Consider the following 26,684-nt stretch of genomic DNA (forward strand, 5'->3'; position numbering starts at 1 on the left):
GGTTGTGTTAGGTTAGGCTCGCCTCCCTGCTGGACTACAGCAAGCCAGTGGTTACCAAAGCCGTGGTGACTTGAGCCTGACAGAGCATTGAACTTTTAGGCAGGTGGCTGGTGATTTGTTTCCCCTCCTGCTACAGGATGCAGTTTCTGTATTGGTTATACAAGTTTCATAAAATAATTAAGCCCAATGTAAATTCGAAATTTGCTATTCAGCTTATTATCTATTGCCATTTTTGTCCACTTCCAAGGATCTTTCATTTTGTCAGGAATGATGCCCTCGTTGTACTCCCCTTTGAATGGAACACCGCCATACCGACTGGGAACCATTCTTCCTCATGCTTCGCGCTGTGGAAAGATAAATTTTCTTCTCATTTCTTCGTATTCGTACAAGCTGCTGGTTCCCCTTTATGTCTTCAACCTATAACTTCTGACAGACGATTTTAGGCGTCAAGAAAGAGTACCTTTCTATGAAACGACAGTATTTTCTTTGGTGGCTTACACGAACGTGACAGGGAACGCGGGGACAGTTTTTATGAGGCAGCCACGGTGGCGAGGGGAGTTTTATACCCCGAGGGGACCCGGGACCACGGCAGGTTTCGCGGAAGCCCCCCCGGCCAGGGGGTCTCCTTGCCCCCCCGCCTGCTCCCCACACCGCACAAGGAGCCTGCCCCGGGGCTCGGGAGGCGGCTCCCGGCGTCCCGGGCTCACCTTCTGACGAGCAACAGGACGCTCCTTCCTCAGAGGACGAGCCCTGGTCACCGGGCGCTTCCCCAGCGGGAATTTCGGATCCCGTCATCGCGGAGAAAGGGGCCCCTGCCGCCGGGACGGCTCCTGAGGGGCCGGCCAGGCTGGCTGGAAGCCCCCGCCGCCGGCCCGGCCCCGCCGCCGGCCCGGCCCCGCCCTCCGCCCCTGAAGAGGGCGCGGCGGGGCCGGGCGGAGGAGCGGCAGGGAGCGGCGCGGCGGCGGGAGGTGGGGCGTCGGGCTTGCGAGCAAGATGGCGCCGGCGGTGCGGGGTCTGAAGAGCTTGGTGTGGCAGAGTGAGTGCGGGGTTCCGTTCCGCGCCCCCTTCCCCCTGGCCCCCGGGGCTGGGAGCGGCCTGGGGCCGGCCGGTGGAAACGTTTTTGCCTTATTCCGAGATAAGGGTGAACTATACAGGATATAGCCAGCCATGCAAGCTCTTGAAGAGGTTAAAATGAAGTCAGCTCTTTAAGGACTTCTCTGTTGCTTCCGAAATGGCAGTTTCGGAGGGTGCTCCCGGCTTCTGAAGGGGCTCTCTAGTTTTTTGTAACGAAGTGGCACAGCCCGCTTTATGTTGGGCTTCACGGTTTTCAGAAGAAAAAGCTGAAGGTGTCCCCAGGTACTTTCCTAAATGAACTGCAGTTTTTTATTGCCATGTTCGGGAACAGGCTCTGCCGGTGTTTGGTGCAGAAAATGAAGTCGTAACTACTCCATGTTTTAGTGGAGTAGAAGGACTGATAGTATTTCAGGTACTGTGAGACTTCTGGGGAAAGGCATTAGTAGCCACCTCACGCCGGACATGATTGTACTGCGGCTGTGACTCCACGAGCCGCTCAGCCGGTTAGGTGGCTGTCACCGAAACGGGAAGGTGCTGCTGCCTTTTTGCCTGCGTCCTCCCTCCGCTCCCACCTGCGAGCTCCAGTCTGCTTGCTTGTGTTACGGGAAGGGAGAATAGAACAAGGGGAGAAAGAGGAAAGCAGGCTGTTCTGTGGCGACGTCTGTACCCTGCTTGCATGGGTTAGATACCTTTGTTTAAAACTTCACCTTTAGAAATCCCTACTTTTGCTGCTTTGCTCGTCCTTTCTTGCTCTGTTAAGCCACTTGTGCCTTTGACTGTAAAGCGATTGATGTGTCCCGGAGGTGTTTTGTAGAAGACTTGGACGTTAAAAGGAGGTAACCTGATCAAAGTGCCAGTGTGTCATCAGGGCATGTAAGACTTTTGTAAACAGCGCTGCTAGTGTGGACGAGACTGTGAGGAAGAAAGATTGGAGTGATGGAATAATAAAACATTTATATTGCAAACTTTGTAAAAAGGAAGTTGCTTCTGAAGAGAATGCTTTGTTAGATAAGTAGTTACTCTTCGTTTTCCAAGAGTACAACAACAATGAAAATTGATGAACTACATTTTAGACATTGGTACTTTCTTTGTGGGTAATTCAAGGCCACGAACTGCCACTTTCTAATGTTTCAGCAAATGTGTTGTGTTTTTTTAAGGCTGGATTGTCTGAAAATAATGTGCCAGTGATGTTGGTGCTTCATGTAGCAGCTTGTTGGTGTGTCTCTTACTCCTCTTCTGCGAATAGGCAAAGAAGTTGTGCTTCTGCTGTGTGCGCAGACTGCTGCACCTGTGCTCTGGTATGGCGCTTCTTTCCACTGCGGTAGCCCTTTCTGTAAGGTGCAATTTTGGGCTGAATCTAAGCAGAAGTGTGTGAAAAGGTTACTTCACCAAAGTTTGTTGTCAGTTAAGTTCACACTTACGGGGGCAGGGGCAGCTACCTGTGTGTAGGAGGCAGTAGTTCCTGTGGATAAAATTATAAAATTAACTATGTGCTGCATTTCTCTGTGTGTATCTGTAAATCAGGTTATTTCCACAAGGAATTCTGTCTTTAGGGTTTTTTTTTTATGACTATAAAATGTGTTCTAGACTTGTATAATAAGATTCTAGCGTAGCCATAGATATCTATATTAATTTTTTAAAATGATTTGGCATTTCTACAACTTTATTTTCCAGAACACTTGCTTTCACTGTAAGCTGTTTGAGTCCTTTCTTCAGGAAGTGTGTTATAAATGCGTCATTAACTTTGCCAAGGTGTGGTTGGCTTTTTTTCACACAAGGATTTAGCAGTCTGCTGTTCTGGCAGGGTTGTGTATAGTTCTTATCTGGATCAGGAAATAAAAAATAGAACAAAAATGTCTTAAACTAATCGAATGTATCAAGAGAAGACTAAATTAGAGAAGATACTTAGGATGCCTGGTTGGTATGAAGTTTGTGAGAAGGAAATGAAAGCTTAGGCAAAAATGGAGTACTAATCATACCTGGGTTTAGGCAAAAATGGAGTACTAATCATACCTGGGTTTAGGCAAAAATGGAGTACTAATCATACCTGGGTTTATGATTGGTTTTGGTGCATTCACAACGCTTACTGGAGACAAATGAGGTGATTTTGAGAGCCTGTAAACCAGCGTAGGTCAGTTATTTGGGTAAAGCAGCTGCAGGTTGAGGACAAAACAAGTAGCTGTTGGAATGTTGCAGGCGCAAGTACACTGTGTCTGGTACAGTGATAGCTTGGAATAAACTTTCATGAGGGGAGAAAGCTGACTTCTATTTTTAATTACAGAAATTAAGTTCAAGACAACTGGAATATGCATTTGTATGTTCTAGTTTATTTTATAGGCAAGTAAGTTAAAGTATTGTAGAAAAAATATATTTGAGATTTTAGACAAGGCTCTCGGGTGCTCAATTTATTAAAAAGAACTCTGTGTAACGATAAGGACTAATTTCTTGGTAAGGCTGTTCTCAGAAAATATGAAGGCTAATGAAATTTTCATGAGGCTAAAGATTTGTTCTTACACCTTGTGTACAGACCTAGAAAAATGTAAGTAACAAATACACAGTATCAAAGTGACAGGAAAAAATGTGCCTGTATTACCAACAAATAGATCTTGCTAGCAGCTATGGAGTGATGAGTGTTCTGCAATTTTATAGAGAGTATATCTAAAGAAGTCACAGGAGTCTCTGCATCAGGCCAAGCAGGCCTAGAACTTGTTGAAAACTGTGGATTGTGTTTAATAAGAAGGATATTGAATCGGAAGCAACCCGGAGGGCAAGTTTGAGGTATACTGATGGATTTTGGGAATTGTATAAGCAGAAAAGGGTTCAGGAGAACTGCACTTGATTTCTATTGTTTAGCAGCATAAACAAAATACACTAATTGCATCCCTCTTGAAAAATGTGCTTTTTGCTTAAATAACTTTTAGACCAGTGTTTTTGTCATTTTATTAGATGGAGTTTGTAAGATTTTTTTTTTTTTAAAGTTGCTATGAAGAATGTCGATGCTGCAAAAAGTAACTTGAGCGTATTAAAGCTAAAGCGTAAAGTACTCATTTTTCAAAAGAAACGTGTGTTAGTGTGAAAGAGTCTGTATAGGACACCTTTGTAAAATATAACCATGAAAAGCAGGAAGTAATGACATCTTGGGAGCATTGTGTGCTGTGCAGTGATTCCTGTACAAGCTTTTTAATTGACATTTCTCCCCAAGTTGTTGCAGCAGGAAAAGGTAATGGATACCTGAAAAAAGTGGTATTTTCCTAGGCTTATTCTGGAATACTAGAGAAAAACCAAGGACATCTGAAGTTAGCATGAATTTTAAATTACGTCTGTTTGTGAACGTGTTGGTCCAGCTGCCTTATCTTAAAGAGTAGCTTACATTTTTTGCATGTGCACAATCCATGTAGTGGAAGAGTTCACTAGAAAAATAGAAGCAAAATTAAATACTTAGAGGCCTGTGATCATTCAGACTGATTTTTATGGAGCTGTTTAATATTAGCAAAAATGAAAAATTTAGCTACATCTTTCTGAAACAGGCAGGGACAGTTTGTGGTCAAGAATTCTGCAGAGGTATTTATCAGTGATTTGGATTTTCTTTGTTCCTCCTTTTTTAGGTCTCATATGAGTCTAAATGGGTGAATTATTTTTTTTAGTAACAATTTGATTCCTCTAACTGGTAAACTGTCTATCTCTTTTTACAGAGCTAAAGTCATCAGTATTTGATGACTGCAGGAAAGAGGAAGAATGGAAGGTATACTTTTGTTATAATTTTTGTAAGAATGTTAGACTCACTTGAATAAGTAATCTATATCACTGAGTACACAACAAATAAGTACCATTTGATGGTTGTCACTTTCACTTAAAATTGTTTTCTATCCAAGTAATGGATTTTAGTTCTGTTAACTCGGATCTCTGTATAATGTGTAATTTAAAATCTAAGGGCTAGCATAGTAAGAGCAAATTGTTAGTTGTCTCAAATCTTTAAGTTTTGAAAAAAATTAGAACCTTTTTCTGTTTATCTTCACTTTACTTTTAAGACTTGTACTTTATTAATTCCAAAAAGTTATACTGCTGTGCAATACATGTGGAGCAGGAATCAGTGGTACGATACGTGTTAGAGCTGCTTAAGCTGTAAAACAGTTTTAGAATAAGTACAAATACATTTAAGCAGGCCATGGTGTAAATTAAGCAGGAATTCAAAAGACTTGTGTCAAAGTGAAAGTTTTAAAATACTTTCTAGTAGGAGTAGTGGGGACAAGCTACTTATTTAAGATGGAGCTCATCTTTTGAAATCCTGCATGTAGGGAGCTGCCTTCTGACACTATTTGTGATTAATTTCCCACTGCAAAGTTGCCATATGCAGGTGATGAAAACATGTAGAGTAATAAAATAGATTTCAGCTCCCAAATTTCCTGGCAAGCTGTTAAGTAAATAACATGGGTTTACTCTAGCTGATTAATTTATCTAAATACCTGTGGGGTTTTTTTTTTATATATTTAGGTAATTCTTTTAGATGATTACACTACTAAATTACTGTCACTGTGCTGCAAAATGACTGATCTACTGGCAGAGGGTATCACAGGTAAGCATAATGCGTTTTAATATACAGATGGTAATATCCTGATAAGAAAAAGGGAAAGAATAAAATTGATGGTAGCCTTGCAAAAAATTGTATGTGTAAATTTGGTTGATGAAGATAGTAGCTATGGGATATTAGACTAGCAGACTCCCTGGCTTGTACAGTAATTACCCAATTGGGATTTTTGTTTTTTAATGAAAAATGAAGTGTTTCTCTGCCTAGAAGCAAAAACCCTTTTTGTTTTAAACTTTTTGCTGAAGATCACTGTAAGTGTGGGTTTGGTCTTTTTGGTGTTTGTTAGTGGTTTTGTGTTTGGTGGCTTTTATTTTTGTTTGTTTTGGTTTTTGTTTGTTTGGTTTTGGGGGGTGGATGTTTGTTTGCTAATGTCCAGGATGGGGTAAATGAGAAAATTACCTGTCACAGAGTGATTTTAAGGATATTATCTGTTAGTTGAAGTTAAGGGAAAATAAGCTCATAAAGAATTAAACAAATGTTGGTTAAACATACAATAATAGGCAAATTGCTCTCTGCATTTTTTCCTAATGTTCTGTAAATCAGTAATATCTACTGCTTTGAATTCATTTATGCTCATGAACGGCAGAGTTAGGATACCAGGGCAGACAAACTTAAGTATTGAAGACAAAATGAGAACAGGAGACAATAATAGACAAACTGGATGAGAGGCCTTTGCAAGCAAGTAGATGTGATAGAGGCAAGAATTTAAATTTGAGTTCTATGTTGTGCAGATACATTTTAGCCTCTTCTCAAAAGAAGAGAGCTTTCAGTAATTTAAAAAACCCAAAACACAACAAAAGCTTGAAACTAAATTGTATCAATTATTAATTTAACTAGAATAAAACCATAAGCAACATTAACAGTAATTAGATTGTCACTTTTCCAAACAATTTGGGAGTAGTTTGTAGTGGAGTGGAGTTTCTCATCTGCTGGAATGTGTCTTTCATTCCTTGATGTTGGCCACTGTCAAAAGTGAATACTAGATGGATTGTGATAGATCTCAGGTATGCAGTATGCCTGTTTTAAATAAGACTTTGTTTTTCTACATGTATTTTAAAAAAGTATCTTCTGTCTAGTAAATTTTATGGGCATTTCTTCCCTACACCTTAAAAAAAAAAAAAAAGGATGTTTTTCCTATCGTAAAACACTTTTCAAAGTTGCTTTTTATGGTTAACCTGTCTGTAATGTTTATTAGTGTATCATCCTGCCAAACTTTTTTTCCTGCCTGTTTTTGAAATTGAAATACACAAAATGTAAATGATCTAGTTTTTAATTAGCTTTAGGTTTAGATTTTTAGAACACTTTTGTAAGAGAGCAGTATTTAGACTTAGTTATTTTTCCACAAGTAGCAAGATTTTTCTTATTCCAACTATTCAGTATAACATGATTCTTCTGGAAGTATAATAGCAAAGCTGTATGCATTTCACTTTTTGGAGTGTATTTTTAATCATAATAAGTACTACTTTTCCTTTGTGAGAAACTTTCAGTGAGTATGTATCCTGTTCATCAATAAAAAACCTTTTAGTTTTAGTGAGTACGCTACTGAAAAGAATCATAGAATCATAGAGTTGTTTAGGTTGGAAAAGACCATTAAGATCATCCAGTCCAACCATTAACCTACACCACCAAGTCTACTCTAAACCAATCAAGGGTAGACTAGACTAAACCATGTCCCCAAGTGCCACCTCTGCCCGTTTTTTGAACACTTCCAGGGGTGGGGACTCCCCCACCTCTCTGGGCAGCCTGTTCCAATTCTTGACCACCTTTTCCGTAAAGAAATTTTTCCTAATTTCCAACCTAAACCTCCCCTGGCGCAGCTTAAGCCCATTTCCTCTCATCCTATCGCTAACTACATGGGAGAAGAGACCAACACCCACCTCACTGCACCCTCCCTTCAGGTAGTTGTAGAGAGCGATCAGGTTTCCCCTCAGCCTCCTCTTCTCTAAGCTAAACAGTCCCAGTTCCCTCAGCCGCTCCTCATAAGGCCTGTGCTCTAGACCCTTCACCAGCCTTGTTGCCCTTCTCTGGACACGCTCCAGCACCTCAATGTCTTTCTTGTATTGAGGGGCCCAAAACTGGACACAGTATTCCAGGTGCAGCCTCAACAGCGCCGAGTACAGCGGAACAATCACCTCCCTGCTCCTGCTGGCCACGCTATTCCTGACACAAGCCAGGATGCTGTTGGCCTTCTTGGCCACCTGGGCACACTGCTGGCTCATGCTCAGCCGGCTGTCGACCAACACCCCCAGGTCCTTTTCGGCCAGGCAGCTTCCCAGCCACTCTTCCCCAAGCCTGCAGCGCTGCATGGGGTTGTTGTGCCCCAAGTGCAGGACCCGGCACTTGGCCTTGTTGAACCTCAGACAGTTGGCCTCGGCCCATCGGTCCAGCCTGTCCAGGTCCCTCTGCAGGGCCATCCTACCCTCCAGCAGATCGACACTCCCACCCAGTTTGGTGTCGTCTGCAAACTTACTGAGGGTGCACTCAATCCCCTCATCCAGATCATCGATAAAGATATTAAACAAGGCTGGCCCCAAAACAGAGCCCTGGGGAACACCACTCGTGACCGGCTGCCAACTGCACTTAATTCCATTCACCACTACTCTCTGGGCTCGGCCACCCAACCAGTTTTGTACCCAGCGAAGACTACGCCCATCCAAGCCATGAGCTGCCAGCTTCCCAAGGAGAATATTGTGGGAGACGGTGTCAAAAGCTTTGCTAAAGTCCAGGTAAATGACATCCACAGCCTTTCCATCATCTACCAGGCGGGTCACCAGGTCATAAAAGGAGATCAGGTTGGTCAAGCAGGACCTGCCTTTCATGAACCCATGCTGGCTGGGCCTGATCCCCTGGTTGACCTGCACTTGCCTGTTGAGTTCACTCAATATGAACCTCTCCATAATCTTTCCCGGCACCGAGGTCAGGCTGACAGGCCTGTAGTTCCCCGGGTCCTCCTTCCGGCCCTTCTTGTAGATGGGCATCACACTGGCAAGCCTCCAGTCATCAGGGACCTCCCCTGTTAACCAGGACTGCTGATAGATGATGGAAAGTGGCTTGGCGAGCTCCTCTGCCAGCTCCCTCAGTACTCTCGGGTGGATCCCATCTGGCCCCACAGACTTGTGAGCGTCCAGGTGGCGTAGCAGGTCGTTAACTGCTTCCTCCTGGACTATGAGGGCTCCATTCTGGTCCCCGTCCCTGTCTTCTAGCTCAGGGGCCTGAATACCCTGGGGATGACCGGTCTGGCTGTTAAACACAGAGGCAAAGAAGGCGTTAAGTACCTCAGCCTTTTCCTTGTCCTCGGTGACAATGTTCCCCCCCACATCCAGCAAAGGATGGAGATCCTCCTTGGCTCTCCTTGTATTGCTAATGTACTTGTAAAAGCATTTTTTAAAGAAAGAACCTGTCTTTCCACATCCAAGTGTCTGACATTACTTATCTTCCCTGTTTCCCCCCCTCAAAATTACTGAGCAACTTGAATGTCTCTGCATTCTCAAGCTAGTGTATTGCAACGCTATATAGTAATGACTTTATTAAACAGAGAAAATCAAGAGTTGAGTGAAGGTGATTTGCTAATGTTGTCTAACTTGTGCTTGCAATTATATTGAAACAGAGTAAGTGCATAGGAAATAGGCAAACAAGGGACAGAAGAGGCTCTAGTCTAAAATGATGCCCTGCATAGTTTCATTCTCCCTGTCCTTCAGCGTGCTGGAAAAGGAACAGTCTTGCCAAGGCAGTTCTCTTGTAAGATATTTCATACGGGGCCCCATAGTTTGAGCATGCCTGTATTGCCATACCTTTCTGTGTGAAGGCAAAAGTCTGCTTGTGTAGAATAGCCAGGAAAAATTTAGTCCTACAAATTTAGTTGATAGTAGACTGAGAGTTAAAGTAGTCTTGTGGTAACTTGCTGTATTTAAAATAATAATTAAAAAAAATAAAGGCTTTCTTGGCAGAAGATGGGTCCTTGCCACTAGTTTTGTGGACAACTTGATTGGTGGTGTTTTATTTTTATCACCTCTATACTAAAATATGTACGGTGCTTTCTTTACAGATGCATAAAGCTCTTAATTCTAAAAATGTAATATTTCTTATTTTATAGTGGTGGAGAACGTATATAAAACCCGTGAGCCTGTCCCGCACATGAAAGCAATATATTTAATAACTCCCACTAAAAAGGTTAGTACTTTAATGAGAGTGTAGCAAGATGTCAGGCAGAAAAAGCAGTTTTATTTTAAAATATTTATTTACCGTGTACAACTATGCAGTACTTAAGTTTTGCATTTTGTGTGATGCTCCTCTGTGTGTGGCTTAGTTTTCCGTAAAGAAAAGACAGTACAGTGTCACCATAGAGTATGTTGCAAATGCGTACCTTTTGATCAATGGAGGCACTGTTTCCTTGCTTAGATATTAGTAACCTCGCTGAAAGAGATGTTGTATCAAATAATGATGCAATACATTGAACAATAGAATTCAAAATAATGGCTCTAACGACACTACTGTTACTTCCTAAAAATTCTTGAGAGAATAAATCTCAACACTGTTACAGATGGAAAATGATGCAGTATCCTGCTTTGTTTGCTTCCTAAAATAATCTTGGTGCATGACTGACCTTCTGTAATTGTTTAGCCTTCTTGGTCTGGAATCAAAAATCTTTTACCTAAGTGTTTTCTTTTCTCATATGTTGATTTGCAATATTCCTAAGTGGGACTGGGTAACTAACAGGGCAGGAGGAGAGGAGGGAGCAGCTTTGTCTGGTAGGTGAGGAAAGGCAAAACACTGTAATGAATTTTTTTTTTTTTTTCCTCCCCCTACCCCCATAAGTCTGTAGATGGGCTTATTGATGACTTCATCACTAGATCATCCAGCAGATATAAAGCAGCATATGTGTATTTCACTGACTGTAAGTAAGCTTTTATGTTTTCATTTACTAGCCTGTAGAAAAGATAAATTTTGGATCCTGTTTCTTGAGAGAAGATTTGAGACTCAAGTCATTAAATGTCTTTGGGTTGCCAGAATGTGGTCACTGTGCCGTGTGCCAATAGTAATTTCTTTCACAATTGCCAAACAATGTTGATTGTTCCCCACCTCAGCTTTTAATTTAGGTAGTCTGGTTTTATTTTTAAAGTATTTGAGTCTTCTCCTACATTGGAGAGTGCGGAGGAAGACAATTCAAGTAAAACTATGTATCTCATAGAAACAAAATAGTGCTCAAAAATATAAATACATGAGAATTTGCTGTAATAACAATGTTTTGCAATTGGTTTTTTTAGGTAGTTCCTTCAGACTTGAGCCAGCTTTTGTTCCCATCACCTGAAAGAAGGTGCCTGCTTAGCCCTTGTATGCGCGATATAAATTGCAAAGTGGAGACAATTAGTGCAGATGGGGTTAATGTGACTGCGTGTTCCTCTGCAGTCGGTCAGCGTGACTAAAATGGCCATGTAAAGAAGGGAAAACAAAAAAAGCAAGCATGCTGATGAAGGCAGAGACTGAGTTGTGGCTGTCTCTGTGCATGTCCATGGGTGGTGCATATCTGCTACTGTATATTCCCAAAGCAGTTATCAAACTACCATCAAAAACTCTTGGTTTCTTGTTTCATTTTATGCTGATGCAGCAATTCTTTTTCTGGAAAAATACTGCTATCTTGCTGTATGTTCCTTTGTTGCAAGTGTGCAAGCTTTCAGTTTGAATACTTGCCAAAGCTTTTCATGTTGAGAGGAGTTAGAGAAATAGCTCTGTCACTTGTAAGTCTGTGTAGTATTTGTGTCATCCAAATAGTCCTTAAATTCAGTTTTTAGACTGGGATGCAATGTAGCCTGTAAGTGTAGTGGAACACGTTTGAGATCTATACCTAAATTCCATATTTCTCTGAGTTTTGATGTTTGATATGTACACATTATTTCTTCCGTCAGCCTTTTTGTAGCTTGGGAAATGTTTTCTTTCTCCTATATGAGAAGAAACAGCAGAAACTTTTGCTTTGTGGAAATCAATATCCTTCACTGCTGCAGACTGCTAATGAGTGTTCTACAACTTTGTTTGCCAAAACCTAGTAAAAATGATCAGTGATACTTCTTGAAAAAGATCTCAAACACAAAATATTGTTTATATGTTCTCTTTCACTTTAGGCAGATTTGGTGACTTTTTTTATATGTTACTGTTAATTGGTTCTTAATTTGGAATTCTCTCTCTGTTCTGAATACTGTAAGCTTGTAAGTGAGTTAACAGCTGGAACACACACAAATGATTTATACTTTAGAATATCTTTTTTTTTTTTCCTAGTTTGTCCTGACAACCTCTTCAATAAAATTAAGTCTTCCTGTGCAAAATCAATACGGAGATGCAAGGAGATCAACATTTCCTTCTTCCCATATGAGTCTCGGGTAAGTTTTATTCTTTATCTCAACAGCAGAAAATAGTCTGGAGGACTGTTTCCAGTGTTGTTGGCCTGGTAGAAAACAATTAAATAGAATGTGGCCTTTTTTTTTTTTTAACTGACAAACTGCATGTGAGACATATTGCCATTCTGGCATGTTTCCAGCACTTGCCTGTATTTTTCAGGTTAAAACAAATGCTCTTGTACTCAAAGGTTTACTGTCTGTGCTTGACCTCTCTGCAAGACTTGGAGTCGGTTGCAGTAGAGAGGTTAGAGAAGGAATCTATTCCTTAAGAGAAGGAAAGTGTTCCGGCTTGCCTTTAGTAAGCTATAAAGTTTGTTACTGCTTATACTGAGGTGTTATTTTGACAGACTAGGTAGGTTGGTGTGTAGGAATAAGTAGAACTAACTGCTTGGTGAAAATTGGAAAAGGAGAGCAAATGGATGAAGAGAACTGAAGGGGAGGGGAACAAAACCAAAGCCTCACAAAAGAGAAACAAAAACCGTAACAACTTGGGAAACTTCTTATTGAGAAGAAGACATGGAAACCCACATTTTCTCAATTAAAAAATTGAGAGCACCAATGGAAACCAATGAGTAGTTTCTATGTGAAACCACACAGTGGGTATTGTGTTGAGAAATAATTTGTGCCTCATGCACTTCATTAGATACAGAAGGCTGTATCAGAAGGCATTCTGATACTCACTAATACAGTAAAGCCCCCAAACCCTGTCTGCTACTGGGAGTTGTAGCATTAACTGTGAATGTTTCCCACAAGTCTTTACTGTATTCTTCAAACCTCGTGAACACACCAAGGGTCAGAACTCCTATGTATACCAAGTGGCGGATGAATATAGGAGAAGTTGCTGCTATCCATGTTTTACTGTGATGCAGTTTCCTCGTTTGAAGACACCTTTTTATAATACAGGTGTGTTATTATTTAGATTGGGAAGCCATCAGAGAATCATTAGTGTGGTGGTTGGTTGGTTTGTTTTCCAGTGGTGTTGATGTTTCCAAACTTTGTTTCAAACCGTTTTGGGGAGTTCTGCTAAAGCTGCTCTTAAGAAAAAGTTTGTAGCTTCCTCTACCAAATAAGGCATATGAAAATTTTGTTGTCCTGGTTCTCTGGAGGACTTACCATGAAAGCAGAAATTGGGACTACTTTTCTAAAGTTGGAAAAAAAGCACCACTTAGTTTCTTCTTGTTTTTAGTTTAGTTGTGTGTTCTTGGTATGTTGAGTTATGAGACCATTTTGGAATCCTTAGCAAAGGAACAGAGAAGGTTAACTGGTTTTCCTAACTTAAAATCCCTGGGCCTGCTTTCTGAGGTGATAAGAATAAATAATCAGCCTGAGCTCTGGGCAAAATCCAAGTGATTATCTACTCAAATGAAACAAATGTTTATCTGGATGGACATTCTTCTTTGGCTCTGTAGTTACAAAGTCTATCTGAAGCTGGAGAAAATCCATTTACTGATAATGGAATTGTTTCCATGTTTGCATTCTACTTACTAAACTGTTGAAAAAGTTTTTCTTTTGTGTAGCACTAAACATCTTTTATCAAGGTTTAATGCATTTAAAGAATTTCAATTCTTGGAGGTAAAGTCTTGATGTAATAGATAGAATAAGTAAAATTCTATTTTAAACAAATTCAACTTGATAACTTCTGTGATCATTCTGGTATTGCATTGTATGGCTCTGTACGAGATGCTGGAGGGTATTTAGTTCTGCCTCAGGTCCCTCTGTATGTACAGACAGTAAGCGATTTGAAAAATGCAGTAATTACATATGGGAGGAGAGTAATAGAGGAAAAGAGAGTGAGAACAAGAAGCAGATGAGCTCAACAGGACAGAGAAAGAGGACTGAAGTGTGGTTTTGGGTTTCTTTTAAGTGTATTATGTATGACTTTTTATTACAGAATGTAGTTTTAAAGTATTAGCAGTTCTTTTGCCAGATATTTTAGAAATACACAATTTAAGCAATTTTTTTCTTGGTTGTGCTTTACACAGGTATTTACTCTCAATGTCCCAGATGCATTCTACCGCTGTTACAGTCCAACTCTGGAAAAGACAAAGGACAAAGATGCTGTAATGCAAGTAATGGCTGAACAAATTGTTACCTTATGTGCCACACTAGATGAGAATCCAGGAGTACGATACAAAAGGTGGGGCAAAAATAGTGTTGTATACTGTAGTTGCTTTCACTTCTAGGGCATCGCATTGGTAATAGCTTGAGGCTGCACTATAGTTTCTTTTATTGTGAATTAACTGGTTTTAATCCACAACTCTGAAATATGGAATGATAGGAATTTATGAAGTGCAGAGCAGTGAATTGTTTCTCTGTGTGTATTTGTGTAACAGTACTTACTGTACCCTGTTTTGTTATGAACTGCTTGTTTCATGTTTGGTCAGTAGGATGACACTCTAATATGCTGCATTCTAATACACCACTTGCATAAGCCTGTAACAGAACTGCTGCTGTTGGTAGTTTTGCAGCTCTGCTTGGCATAAAGGAATTCATGAATTGCTGAGGCAGATGGGATCAGGATTTCTTTGTAGTAGAAATATTAAGGAGAATACATCTTTTGAGCTTTGATAGGCATCTGAAATTATGATCAAGAATTGCATTTTGTGGTGTAATGTGAAGTGGTGCCTTATTCTCTGCAAAGGTAACAAAGAAATAATTGCTTGACTGTTTCTTCTTTTCTCTTTCTCTCTTTTCCTTTTTTCTTGTTTTCCATCTCTGAGTGAGACTTCCAGGTGCTGGGCCATATGCCAGCTAATGTCAGTCTTTTGGCTGAAGCTGTTTCTACTGTGTGAAATACCTGAAGCATTCAAAGAATGGAATTGTAATCTTAAGAATGAAAATATATTGGAAATAGCTAGAATGGAGTTCAGAAACTGCTTGTGAAACCAGAGGATCCATCTAGGGAGTTCTTCCTGTTTTAAATGTAGCTTTTTAGTGTTTTGATGAAGAAATTAAAGTTATTTTTGCATGTTTCCTTTTTTCCCAGCGGACCATCTGATAAAGCCAGCAAACTTGCACAGCTTGTTGAAAAAAATCTTGAAAACTACTACAAAACTGATGAGAAAAGCCAAATAAAGGTAGAAAGTGAATTAAAATGTTTGCTTTTTTTTTTGTAAGTTGGGGTGGGGGGGAAATCTTCGGAATATGTTTTGACAATAGGTTCTACAAAACCAGATTTTTTTTTTTTATTAATAAAGTAGTTGCTATTTCATTGTTTTTGTCTATGAAAGCAGCTTAGAGGTAGTAACTGATGCAGTAAATATGTATGTAAGCAAATATAATTCATGTGATCAAACTAATTGTACTTGAAAAATTTGCCCTATGATAATGTAGGGGATGATACAAACCTGAAGAAAAGTGGCTAACTTCTGTTTTAACATCACCTTCCATAGGGCTATGTGTAGAAGGGACTTCACTGCAGAATTAAAATGTCTCCCATTAAGGGATTTATTGTCCACAAAGATACAGCATTTAACAAATAACATTTTTGATCTGTCACTACAGATCAGGGCTGATTAGGGCAGCTGCCTAAACACACATGTATGGGGTAAACCATTCGCGCTTAGCGACGTTCCATTCTGCTACAGAAATAAATGTACCTGATGCTACTGCCACTCTGCTAAACCCCAAAGTGAAACTTTGAATTGAATGTTTGAAGATTATTTTTTCTGTATTGTGGCACAGTATGGATAACCTACTCTGAAATACAAACAATACATGTATTTGTGAAAAGTCAGTGGGAGGCCTTTTGTTGTGTGGGTTGTTTCTTTCTTTACACTTTTTGTTTATTAGGTGAGGTTACTGAATGCATCGCCATAGGCTAAGAGCATTGCCTTAGAATTAGTATTTAAAACCGCTGTGTTCTGGTTATCATTTAAATGTTTGTTTGTTTATTTATGTTGATAAACACTTGGACCATACTTTTTAGGTGGTTTCAGTTATTTTTCAAAAAATGTCTGCAGTGCTGTAACTTAACTGTAAATAGATTTAACATGCAATAACTTTGTAGTGTATGCCTTAACTTCATTTTTTTTTTTTTTTTTGATGGCTTTCTAGGCTAAAACCCACTCCCAGCTGATAATAATTGATCGTGGCTTTGACCCAGTATCAACTGTACTTCATGAACTCACCTTCCAGGCAATGGCATATGATCTGCTACCAATTGAAAATGATACTTACAAGCAAGTACTTTTTAAAAAAAAAAAAAAAATCTAAACGCTTCGTTCTTGATTGTAGAATCTATCCAGTTGTTTAGCTGAATTGCACCATAGCAATATTAGCTGCTTATATTACATAAGGGTTGCTTTGCTTATTAGTCTTCCCTCTTACTTTTGCAGCTTCCTCTTTTTGTTAACTTCCTTATTTAGTTGAGATTAAGTAGGATGTAATTAACATTGTTGCTAAGTTTTGAGTCTAACAAATTGCATTTTTTTAAAAAGAAAGAACTTTGTGCTAGACTTGAGGCAAAACCTTCGTAGTGCACGTTCAGGTTGCCTACCTTTTCTTTCATATTCTCGACCTTCTTGGCATAACAAGGCAAATGAGACCAGTAGTAGAATGCTGAGAAAGAGCTTAGCTATTTCTCAGGAACGCTCACTTTTATAGCTCCAGTCATTTAATTTGTGTAGTTAAAATTTACATGTTTCTATCCTAAACGCACAGTTAGGAAAGCTGTCTTCAGTTTATAAACATTATTTTATCACTGTTTGGAATAGTGTGACATTGTTTTGCAGAAGGTATGTACTTTGCTGTCGGATTGTTCTGACACCAAAGATTTTAGTAAGATTTTGCTTTCTGATGACCCACTACAGCAAATGAGACCTAATTGCCTCATTAGTTAAGTAAATAGGAATGTGTATCTTCTCTGTCAGAAATGCTGAGTGAATGTTTTCATAGAAAATGTAGAATTCTATGAATCTGAAACTTGCTGGGTATTAAAATGTAGCAGAGTATGTTTTTTAGGTAGTCATGAGCTGACTTTCACAATTCATCTTGTAATTTTTTTTGTATTTTTCTGCTTTCTGGCTGTATACACTGTGTGAGTTTATGTAAATGTGAAAATGTTATGTAGTATTGCTGTCTTGCTTTATAGGTTGATTTCTGTTTGCAGAAAAGTAATAGCTGGTCTGTAATGCTGTGAAGCATGTTTCTTGTATATGTGAAGTAATTTGTCCTACTTAATCTATGTTGTGGGTGAATGTGATTTCATTTTCCTTCAGTTACAAAATGTCTTATAGTAGGTATAGAAAGCTGCACTTTGCAATCTCAATGTGTATTACTTTCTGCACAATTTGCATTTGAAGCCAAAGGGAAGTTGATGCTGCAAGCTGAAGAGAAATTGAGGTGCATGTAAATATGTCATTGAAACTCTAGTTACTGTTGGTTTAAAAGAACATCCAGAAGCTATTGCCCCAAAGAATCGTTCTAAAATTAATCTGCTGCTTCTATTTTCAAAGATGTAATCTGTAAAATCCTTACGTAAGTTATATTGTGTTGGGCAATAGCTTGGCTTATAGGTGAAAACCTGTGTACGTTACTGCTATTACCGTGTATGTTGGTTAAACCATAACAATTAATACTCTAACGCATTATTAGAATGGGAGACACACACACCCCCCCACACCCCCCAAACCAACCGTCTGAATTTTCTCTTGGAAGATACAAAACAGAAGGACCTGCTGGGAAGGAACAGGAGGCAATTCTGGAGGAAGATGATGAGCTCTGGGTGAAGATTCGGCACAAGCACATTGCAGATGTGATAGAGTATGTGAATAAATAACAAAAACTAGCTAAAAATGCACGTTAAAAAAATTTCTTTGAGAGGGAATGTATTTGAGCTGTTAAGAAAGTAGGAATATAGGCAGTAGTGAAGATGGCTTGCAATATAGACTGCATCCTGTTAAATAATCAATGCCAGGAAGAAAACATACTTTCAAAAATACAGTATGTGCAGAGGTGTGCAATTTTACTAATGTTAATTACAGTTCTTGAGGAAAATGGAAATAAAATTATTTCCTGGGAAGTACCTTCAAATCTTTTAAATCTGAAGGGATTATTTTGCATAAAGTACTAGCAAGTTATTGCATCAAATGACATTATGCAGATATCGTAAACAGAATGTTTAACTTCAGTTTCCTTTGTCAAAAAACACTCCCTTCTCTGAAGGAGACCTGTATTTGAAGCTTTTGCTTTTATTCAGAAGTTCTTGGTGCACAGTTCTTCTAAGGTGTTTGGGTTTTTTTTTAAGTAAAGATCGTAAGATTTAAGAACTGTAGTGCTGTTGCATTTGATAACTGTCCTTTGGTTTTTTTGCAGGGAAATACCAAAGCTTTTGAAAGAAGTTTCATCACAAAGAAAAGCAACAGAAGGAAAAGTAAGCTGTTTAACATAGTTGTTTTTCCTGGTAATTTAATTATTTTTGGCTGATCAGATCTATGTAATTCATGGACCTGTTACAGAAATTGAGGCTTATCTCATTGGCAATTTTGCAGGAAAGAAAACAAAAAGCAAGGCTGCAACAGGAAGGGAAATAAGGATGTCAAATATTGGGGGGAAAGAATTTTCAACTTGTATCATTTCTTCACAGTTATCGATATCTGCTCTGGCCCAGTTAATGAAAAAGATGCCGCACTATCGTAAAGAGATTAGTAGGGTAAGGGGTCTTTTGTAACTACAAGTTCACAATAAATCATTCTATACTCCATAATTTTCTGTTGTTTTATTATGTAATTTTCCTGTTAAGTGTGCTATATAACTTTTCTCCAAATTAATATGTTCACCTACTGTAAAATTTTGAGAAGAAAACTTGTTTCCAGGTGTTTCATTTCAGTATGTAAAAAACAGTTAAAGGATTTGTGTGCTTTTGAGGATTGAAGAGAGCATAGTAGTTTAATGTTTTAAAAGGTATTATGGGGGTCAGTCTCAGGGTGAAACACAGAAAAGGACATGATGGTGCTGAAGGATAGTTGAAGGATTGACTCTTGTAACCAGTAAAAATGATTGTTTGATGTGGTTTAAAAAAAAAAAAAAGTTATGGCAGCTTGTGATTTTTATTTTTTATCTTCTAGCAAGTTGTCCATCTTAACTTAGCAGAAGATTGCATGAGCAAGTTCAAATCTAACATAGAAAGGCTCTGTAAAACTGAACAGGTATGTTTTAAAAAAAAAAAAAAAAATCCACAAACCAAACAACAACTTGCTGCAAATGCGGCTTTTTTGTTTGCAGGTGTAGGTGCTTGTTTTAAACTGACAAAAGTCGTGTCTCTCTTGGCTTTTTTTTGTGATGAATTTTTGAGGTAGCCGTATTAAAGCTAAGTGAGATATACGAGGCTTTTACTCTGCCAATAAAGGAGGTGCTTTTAGAGTTTTGTTTTTTGTCTTTGAATCTGGCTGATTTGTATAAGGATCATCTTTGTTTTCTTCGTTCAAAACTACTATGAAGTTGCCTTACTATGTTCTGCAGAAGGAAGCCCTTTTTAAATGTCTGGGAAAAGCACCTGTTAGAGCGAGGCGTTACACTGTACTACTAATCTTAAGTTAAAACCTATAAGTTTATATAAATTCTAGATATCAAACAGTTTTAAATGTTTAAGACTGTTATGTAGTGTTGTTATAATTCTGTAACTATTGAAATAATTGTCAGAGACTTTTCATAGTGAGTTTAAATTGATGCAGCTTGATTGTTTCCTGAAGCCTACGGTTTCATAAAAACACATTTCAGAACACACAAAACAATGGTGGTTTTAATGATTACTCACTAAACCCACTTTTTTTTAATTTAGGACTTGGCTCTTGGAACTGATGCGGAAGGTCAAAAAGTGAAAGACTCAATGAGAGTCCTCCTACCAGTTCTGCTCAACAAAAGTCATGAGAGCTATGACAAAATTAGAGCTATTCTCCTGTATATATTTAGCACAAATGGTATGATAAGCTGCCCTGGTTGGTTCCCCTCCGCTCCCCCCAGTGCTATGAACTTCAACTCAAGTTTTGGGATAGTCCAGTATTTTTAGTTAACTTAAGCATCTGTATTGGAATTGATGGCCAAGTTCGAAAGAAATACTGTCCATTATTAGTAGCGAAGATATATTGATAAGGAGTTAAGAGATTCAGTACAAGTGTGGATCCATACAGTGTTTTAGCATCGTTCCTGTGCTTGGATGTGTGCAACAGTTTAAATTTTCTCCTTTTCACATAGTGTTGAAGCTGTTAAAGGGGGAGTTCCATCTTCATTGCAACCTGAAAATGAAATCAGTGGGGAAGAATTTGTAGTAGAGGAGGAGAAAATTGGCAGAGTGTGGGTCTCAGGAATCTGTAACAATATTGAGTTTTGGTCTCAAAAATGGACCATTAAACAATTTTATCTGAAATATAGTAGTATGTTAAACTTAGAGTAGGCCGGTGAAACAAAACAAAAAAATCCTGGACTAAATAACTGCCCAGCATGTGAGAGAGAAAATTGGTCTTACAGTTACATGTTAATTAAGTTGTATGTTTTCCTTATATTGAAGGAACTACCCAGGAGAACTTGGACAAGCTGATCCAGAATGTACAAATAGAAAGTGATAGTGATATGATAAGAAATTGGAAATACCTTGATGTTCCTGTTATCTCTTCAGTAAGAATGTATTTATTTATTTTGTAATTTCCTACCACCCCAGCACTTGTCTACAGCTCTTTCAGCAACTCTTAGCAGTATTATCCAGGTCTTTTTTTGGAATCGGGCAATTGCTAGGAGTTCTTGTTTCTATGATGTGTAAATCCTTTACACAGTTAACAATAATTTTCAAGGAAAGTTACCTATAATGTTGCCTCTAAAATCATCAGATGGTGACTTGAACTAGTTGGGTTTAGAAAGCGCCAACTTACTCAGTTCCTTGTCTCTGAAATAAGTATTTCTAGTGTATCCTGAATGCTACAGGTATTAATTGTTGTTCTTTGTTATTATTTCTTTAAAATTTCCTACTGACCCCCCCACCTGCTACTAACTGAGAATAAGTTTCAAAAAACCAAATACACTGTATAATACAACCATGTTTTGAAAACCTTTTCAGTCTGCTGCTCAGCAACATAAACACCCAAGAAGGGACCGTTCTGCAGAAGAAACTTTTCAACTTTCTAGGTGGACACCTGTTATCAAAGACGTTATGGAGGTAAATTTGACCAACTAGTTAATTCATGGGGGTGCTGTGGAAATTTACTCAAGTGAGCAGTTATAGCCAATCTTTTGAAGTTCCATAGTATCTTGAGTTACTTTTGTTAAATAAGTCTGAGCAAAGTGATCGCTTCTAGTCTGTCTGCAATATAGAATATTAGACTGATGTGCATTAGTGGTGCTCCTTATTGGAGGTCATTTTAAAGGTGAAGCAAAAGAAAGTGAAAGCAAAAAGTCTTTTTGAACAGCTTGTCCTGTGATTGGCAATGTTTAGTTTGATTTAAAGATCTGGTGGGTTTTTTTTTTCCTTCAGTGGGTCTTTAAACTGTAATTCAAATCTAAACTGTAGATTGGAAAATGTTATTTGTGAGAAGTGTAGTTGCTTTGCTCTTAAAGCTCTTCCTAAGCATCAGTTAGTGACTGATGTCAGACAGAATAGTGAGTTCACTGGACCGCTAGTCTGACCCAGTGCTGTCATTCATAGATTCTTGATGACTTTCACATGTTCACTTGTGTCTTCAGGGGACCCTAACTTCTCTCATATACTGCTATAGAGAAATTAAATATGTTAGGGTTGTTACAGATGAAAAGCTGCTAGTGAAATCTGAACAGTTAAATCAATATTATGTTTATAAAGAAAGTATACGTACTCCCAGTTCCTTGTGATAATTGTGACTCCCAAAGCCTTGTAGTGATTTTTAGCATTATGTGGTCTGGCATTTTGTTACATAGGAGTGGTGTTTGTGAGATGCTGCTTGTGATCGGTTGTTCTAACAAATTGCGTGTGCTGGCATTAAATTCCAGTTAGACATCATTACTGGAAGTTGAAACTTGGTGGGGTTTAGGTCTACATGATTATTTAAAGTGGGTCTTTGTTTTGCCCTTCAGGATGCTATAGAAAACAAACTAGATTCAAAAGACTGGCCTTATTGTTCTCAGTGTCCTCCTACCTGGAATGGTTCAGGAGCAGTAAGGTAAATTGTTTAATTTCCTGAAATATAATTTACCCGTTTCCCAGTATTTTTGTCATGTACATTCTAAAGTGTTATAAAAGTGCACTTACTTAAGTGGTGAAATAATGTGTGTAAGGTAATGTTAATGTGTAAAACTAAAACCTGTATTTTTATTTCATCTGAAACATACTGAACTTGGTGGTTAGTTTGATAACTCTTCTTAGCTGTATATAGCTTTTTATTCGGAGTATCTCCCTTTTGCTTCAAAGTTAGAAATAACATTTCCATATTCCCAGAATGAGAAATTTAAACCATTGAGCTCTTTAGTGTGAAGTAGTTTCAGGAATGGGTTATCAGTGTACTGTGACTTAGGCAAAAAGAATGTTTTAATTTCTTCTGAAAGTTATTTCTGCTGTGGTAGTGGTGTTGTCATTCTTGAAGTTAATTACTTCAGTAAATTAAATTGAACTTCTGTAGGCTCTCTCATTAGGGATTATGGGCCTGCTAGACATTTGACTCCTGTTGTCGGGATGGTTTAGAGAAGTCCAGAAAAGTTGGAGGTCTTGAAATTAATCCTCTGCTGATAAATGTGAGATGGTGTGTTCCGTGTACTTGCATGTATTTACTAAGTAGCACTGAGAGGTGACTTTGGAATTTTTTTTTTTTTAGCTTGGTAACTCGCACTGTCCCTTCTTTCCCTTTTAATCCCACTAGCTCTTGAACTTCATGACCAATACCTGCAAATTTGACAGCTTTATCGCTTTTGGTAGTGTTGTTTAAATGGTGAGACAGCTGAATAGAGATGAGCGTTTCTATTGCAGGAACACTCATCACGCTGATCGGATGCTGGAATTCATAGGGAGGGAAACGTTATACGCATCCTAAACGTAGAAGATGCACTTGAATTGGAATTTGTACCTTACTAAATAAAAGACAAAAAGTACAGATACACAACCTTAGGAAAATTGTTACTTCCACTGCTAACCAAACTGTTGGGGTGTCCTTATGTTCCTGGATATGCACTGTGATGATCAGTTGGGGCAAGTCCCTGTACGTTGTAACTGGATCTCTGTCTTACAGGCTGGTGAAATCTGGCAATCTTTGAGGCACCCTAGCAAAGAGAGATCAGGACTCCAGATGACTTAGTCTGAATCTGCAATTACTATATGTGTGCTAAAAAGTCTATTTTAAGAGCTTTTTTGTTCCCCTAGCTATCTGAATCTTATTTGATAACAGCCAAATAATTTTTTTTAGAGATTCTGTTCACGTTTGGAGACTAAAAAAACCTAAGACTCTAGCTTTTTCAAATGAACCTCTCATGAAAAATGCCACTGGAATTGGTAGCATGCAGAATTAAGCTGCTTGGTAGAAGTCCTTTGTGTGTGAGCTGTGTGTGCAACAAGGTTTTTTGGTTTGTTTTTATTTCCCCCCTTGTGATAACCACATAGTTTGAGTAATGTGCTAACTTTCATTAAAATTCTTTTAATTACCAATTTGTCTAAATTCTTTTGCTGAAACTATAATCAAACCATAAACTGCATGACAGAAATTGTTACTGCTTAAGTGTATAGTTTTTTACCAAAATCAGTTAGTAAAGCTATACAAACGTCATGTTACGAAATCTTTTACAGTGCACGCCAGAAACCTAAAGCTAGTTATCAAAATGAGCGAAAGAGTAGTGCAAGACTGATTATATTTGTGATTGGAGGAATTACATATTCTGAGATGCGCAGTGCTTATGAAGTTTCTCAAGCCTACAAGTCCTGTGAAGTTTTTATTGGTAAGCTTGTCTTGGGAGAAGGGTGGCATGCAGGGGTTTAATACATGTGTTTCTGGAAAATGTAAGGATCTTTTTTCTTGTGTTCCCGAAGTTGGTTCAGTAAACTAATACTATAGCCAGCATATTTCTTAAAACTATGTACTTAGAACTATCTCTTCAGTTTATCTAGATTGCTTGATGTTTGGTGGTTTTTTGTTTTTTTTTTTTTTGCCACAAGATATTAAGGACAATAAATAGTTATGCTTTACAGAAGAATCATCATGAATTATATCGGAGAAATAATACTATTAAAGTAGCCTGATGTATAGCAAAAAGGATTTAAACAGACCTATATTTCCTTGCATTACACTTTGCTCACAGACTTTTGCATCTGCTTGTGCTTTACCTTCAGCTACACTTACTACTCTCATTGCTTTTGGAAGTAGTAGGAAAGCTGGCAGACTAGTGCAAAATTACTCACTTTGGGAGGAAGGGAAAATAAGTATTCTGAAAAAAACCAGCCAAACAAAAAAAACCCCAAAGACCCCTCCCCCCCCCCCCCCCCCCCCCAACCTCCAAACAAAACAAACCAACCCAAAAAAACTTTTTCAGTATAGCTCAGGTGACTTTGCAGCATCTTCTAGTTCTTGTCATGGTTTCCTCAGAGACTTTACACAAACAACACCATGACTTACAGCTTTTCCCCTGATAACTGAAGTTATCTCCCTGATCTGTTTCAGATTGAGCAGTAAATGCATGAATTACCAGCTGAGGCAGTAATCTCTCATTTAATACTTCAGAGGCAGCAAATGCTTGTTCCATCAGCTGCTGTGCTTCAAATAATCATTTCCTGTAATGCTGTCTAAATTTAGGTGCTAAAAGATTTGCATATAGGATATATCAAAACAGAGCTTCTAGATATAGAACCTTACCAGAGACCTGTATCCATCTGTAGTGGCAGCTGGTGTCTGGGTGCAGGGTCATCCAAAGCATTCTAAATTGCTTGAGATGCCTATGTCTAGCAATTAAATTTAGTCTTTAGTTTCAAAAAGGATTAAATCTATCTACCATAATTTCAAATAAATAAATAATCTTCCCTAAAGCAATGACAGCATTGATTCTAAGATCTAGAGTCTGTTACCTCAGAATAGTGGGGTATGTTGTAGGTGCGTTTGTGGCTAATTTTTTTTTGTTTGTTTTTTGTTTGCTGGTTTCATTGGTGGTGGTTGAGGTATGTTTAATGCTAGTCCTAGTTTTGAGTTGCAATGGAAAGACCAGGACAACAGGAATGTAGTTTAACAAGACTGTTTCTTCATCTGAGACTTGTTTACAAACCCATGTGTAGTGTAGGTCACTCTTTCACTGTAATATCTGGCACTAACCACAGCACCATCTTCCTTTTTGTTTAGAGATGATTCTTGTAGTTTTGTTTGTAATCCTGATTTCTGAGGGAAGGTGATAACTGCCAAATTTCCATGCGGCTTGCTGCAAGATGAAAATCTTCCTGTATTCCTGATTCAGAACTCAAGGGATATTAGCTGATTCAGACTGACACTACTAAAACTAAAGGTTCAGGGCAGCCCTAATCTTAAACAGTTAAGAGTTCCCTTTATAGGGAATTATATAGTTATAATTGCTCTCTATGAGAACAAGGGAGGTAGTTGTGCACTCCTGAAGAATAAGGAGGATTTTCTTTGCTGCTCCAGACTTGGAATTGGTTGCAAATTTTTCAAGGAAATGTTAGTCAGTAAAAGCCAATTTTCTGTAACTGATATGTCTGTGAAAAACTGCTGTTTATGATAATCTTTAATCCAGATGGCTTCTTGGTTCTAGGATAGAGCCTGTCATTAATTCGCCCTTTCACAGAATAGGCAGATTTCTTGCAGGCTGGGACAGCTGCGTACAGCAAAAGTGGCCCAGGTTCAAGCCTAGGTTTCAAACCCGGCAGAGCAGGGACTTGAAACTCGTATCTAAAGTAAGAGCCCTAATCTGGATGTCTGGGGTCTCGGTGTGTGGAAGAGGGACACTGCCTGCCTACTGGTGACACATATTTATATGATGACACTTTATATGATAACACATGAAAACACTTTCAATTGTTGTACTTTTCAGTTTTCCGGGTATGGTAAAAAACACTGGCATGTAACTGATTTTTTTTTTTTTTTTTTTAAAGAGAGGATGTCTGCAAGTCAGAATTTCAGACTGACACAGATAATACTTACGTTCTTTTGTCAGGTTCTACTCATATTTTGACACCTAGAAGACTACTGGATGAAGTGAAGAGCCTTAGTAAACCGAAAGATACAGTCTGCATTAAGGATGAATAGAAATGGTGATGTTTGTGATGCATTAGGAAAAGGCAAAGAGTATGTACATATTCTTATGGAAGTGACTTTTCTAAATTCTGTACCAGGACACTACGTAGTTCTGATTAATGGAATGTAATTTTATGACTTAAATTTGCTGCTTTTTGAGGGGAGTAGAAGGCAGAGAGAAGAAAAAAATCAACATGTGTTTCTTAGGTTGTATTTAGTATAGACAGTGTTATGCTGTAAGTGCTTTTCCAAAAGGGCGTGTTCATTCCTAACAAATTGTGCTAAAAGTTATTGTGATTATATATAAACTGGAATTGTCTTTGAGAACTGTGAAAACTTTCTGTAATAGAGTTTATTTCTAAAAATGACTGAAATAAAAAGGGCCCAGGTTCTTAGGTAGAGGCTTCAGAAGAAAATTTGTAAATAGGAGTTTATAGTAAAAATACTTCACACAACTGC

General features: G+C 38.5%; 1 protein-coding gene across 1 annotated transcript; it reads left to right on the top strand.

The window, feature by feature from the left end:
* The first annotated feature begins 993 nt into the window (after positions 1-993).
* On the top strand, positions 994-26,237 carry STXBP3 (syntaxin binding protein 3). Its single transcript, XM_075710355.1, has 19 exons — positions 994-1,036; positions 4,767-4,816; positions 5,566-5,647; positions 9,753-9,829; positions 10,475-10,553; positions 11,930-12,030; positions 14,031-14,185; positions 15,035-15,125; positions 16,105-16,229; positions 17,707-17,811; positions 18,364-18,421; positions 18,635-18,700; positions 19,116-19,196; positions 19,829-19,967; positions 20,555-20,661; positions 21,098-21,196; positions 22,087-22,172; positions 23,783-23,931; positions 26,146-26,237. Exons 1-19 carry the CDS (start codon positions 994-996, stop codon positions 26,235-26,237), a joined length of 1,785 nt encoding a protein of 594 aa, XP_075566470.1.
* Positions 26,238-26,684: the final 447 nt, after the last annotated feature.

The sequence above is a fragment of the Pelecanus crispus genome, chromosome 5, assembly GCF_030463565.1.
Source record: "Pelecanus crispus isolate bPelCri1 chromosome 5, bPelCri1.pri, whole genome shotgun sequence".
NCBI classification, from domain to species: Eukaryota; Metazoa; Chordata; class Aves; order Pelecaniformes; family Pelecanidae; genus Pelecanus; species Pelecanus crispus.

What these genes read in the sequence shown, in the direction of transcription:
- STXBP3 (XM_075710355.1), top strand. Translation starts at nt 994, where the DNA reads ATGGCGCCGGCGGTGCGGGGTCTGAAGAGCTTGGTGTGGCAGA. An exon ending in ATATGTGTATTTCACTGACT is followed by an intron (nt 10,554 to 11,929) that starts GTAAGTAAGCTT and finishes TTTTTTTCCTAG; the next exon opens with TTTGTCCTGACAACCTCTTC. An exon ending in CCAGGAGTACGATACAAAAG is followed by an intron (nt 14,186 to 15,034) that starts GTGGGGCAAAAA and finishes CTTTTTTCCCAG; the next exon opens with CGGACCATCTGATAAAGCCA.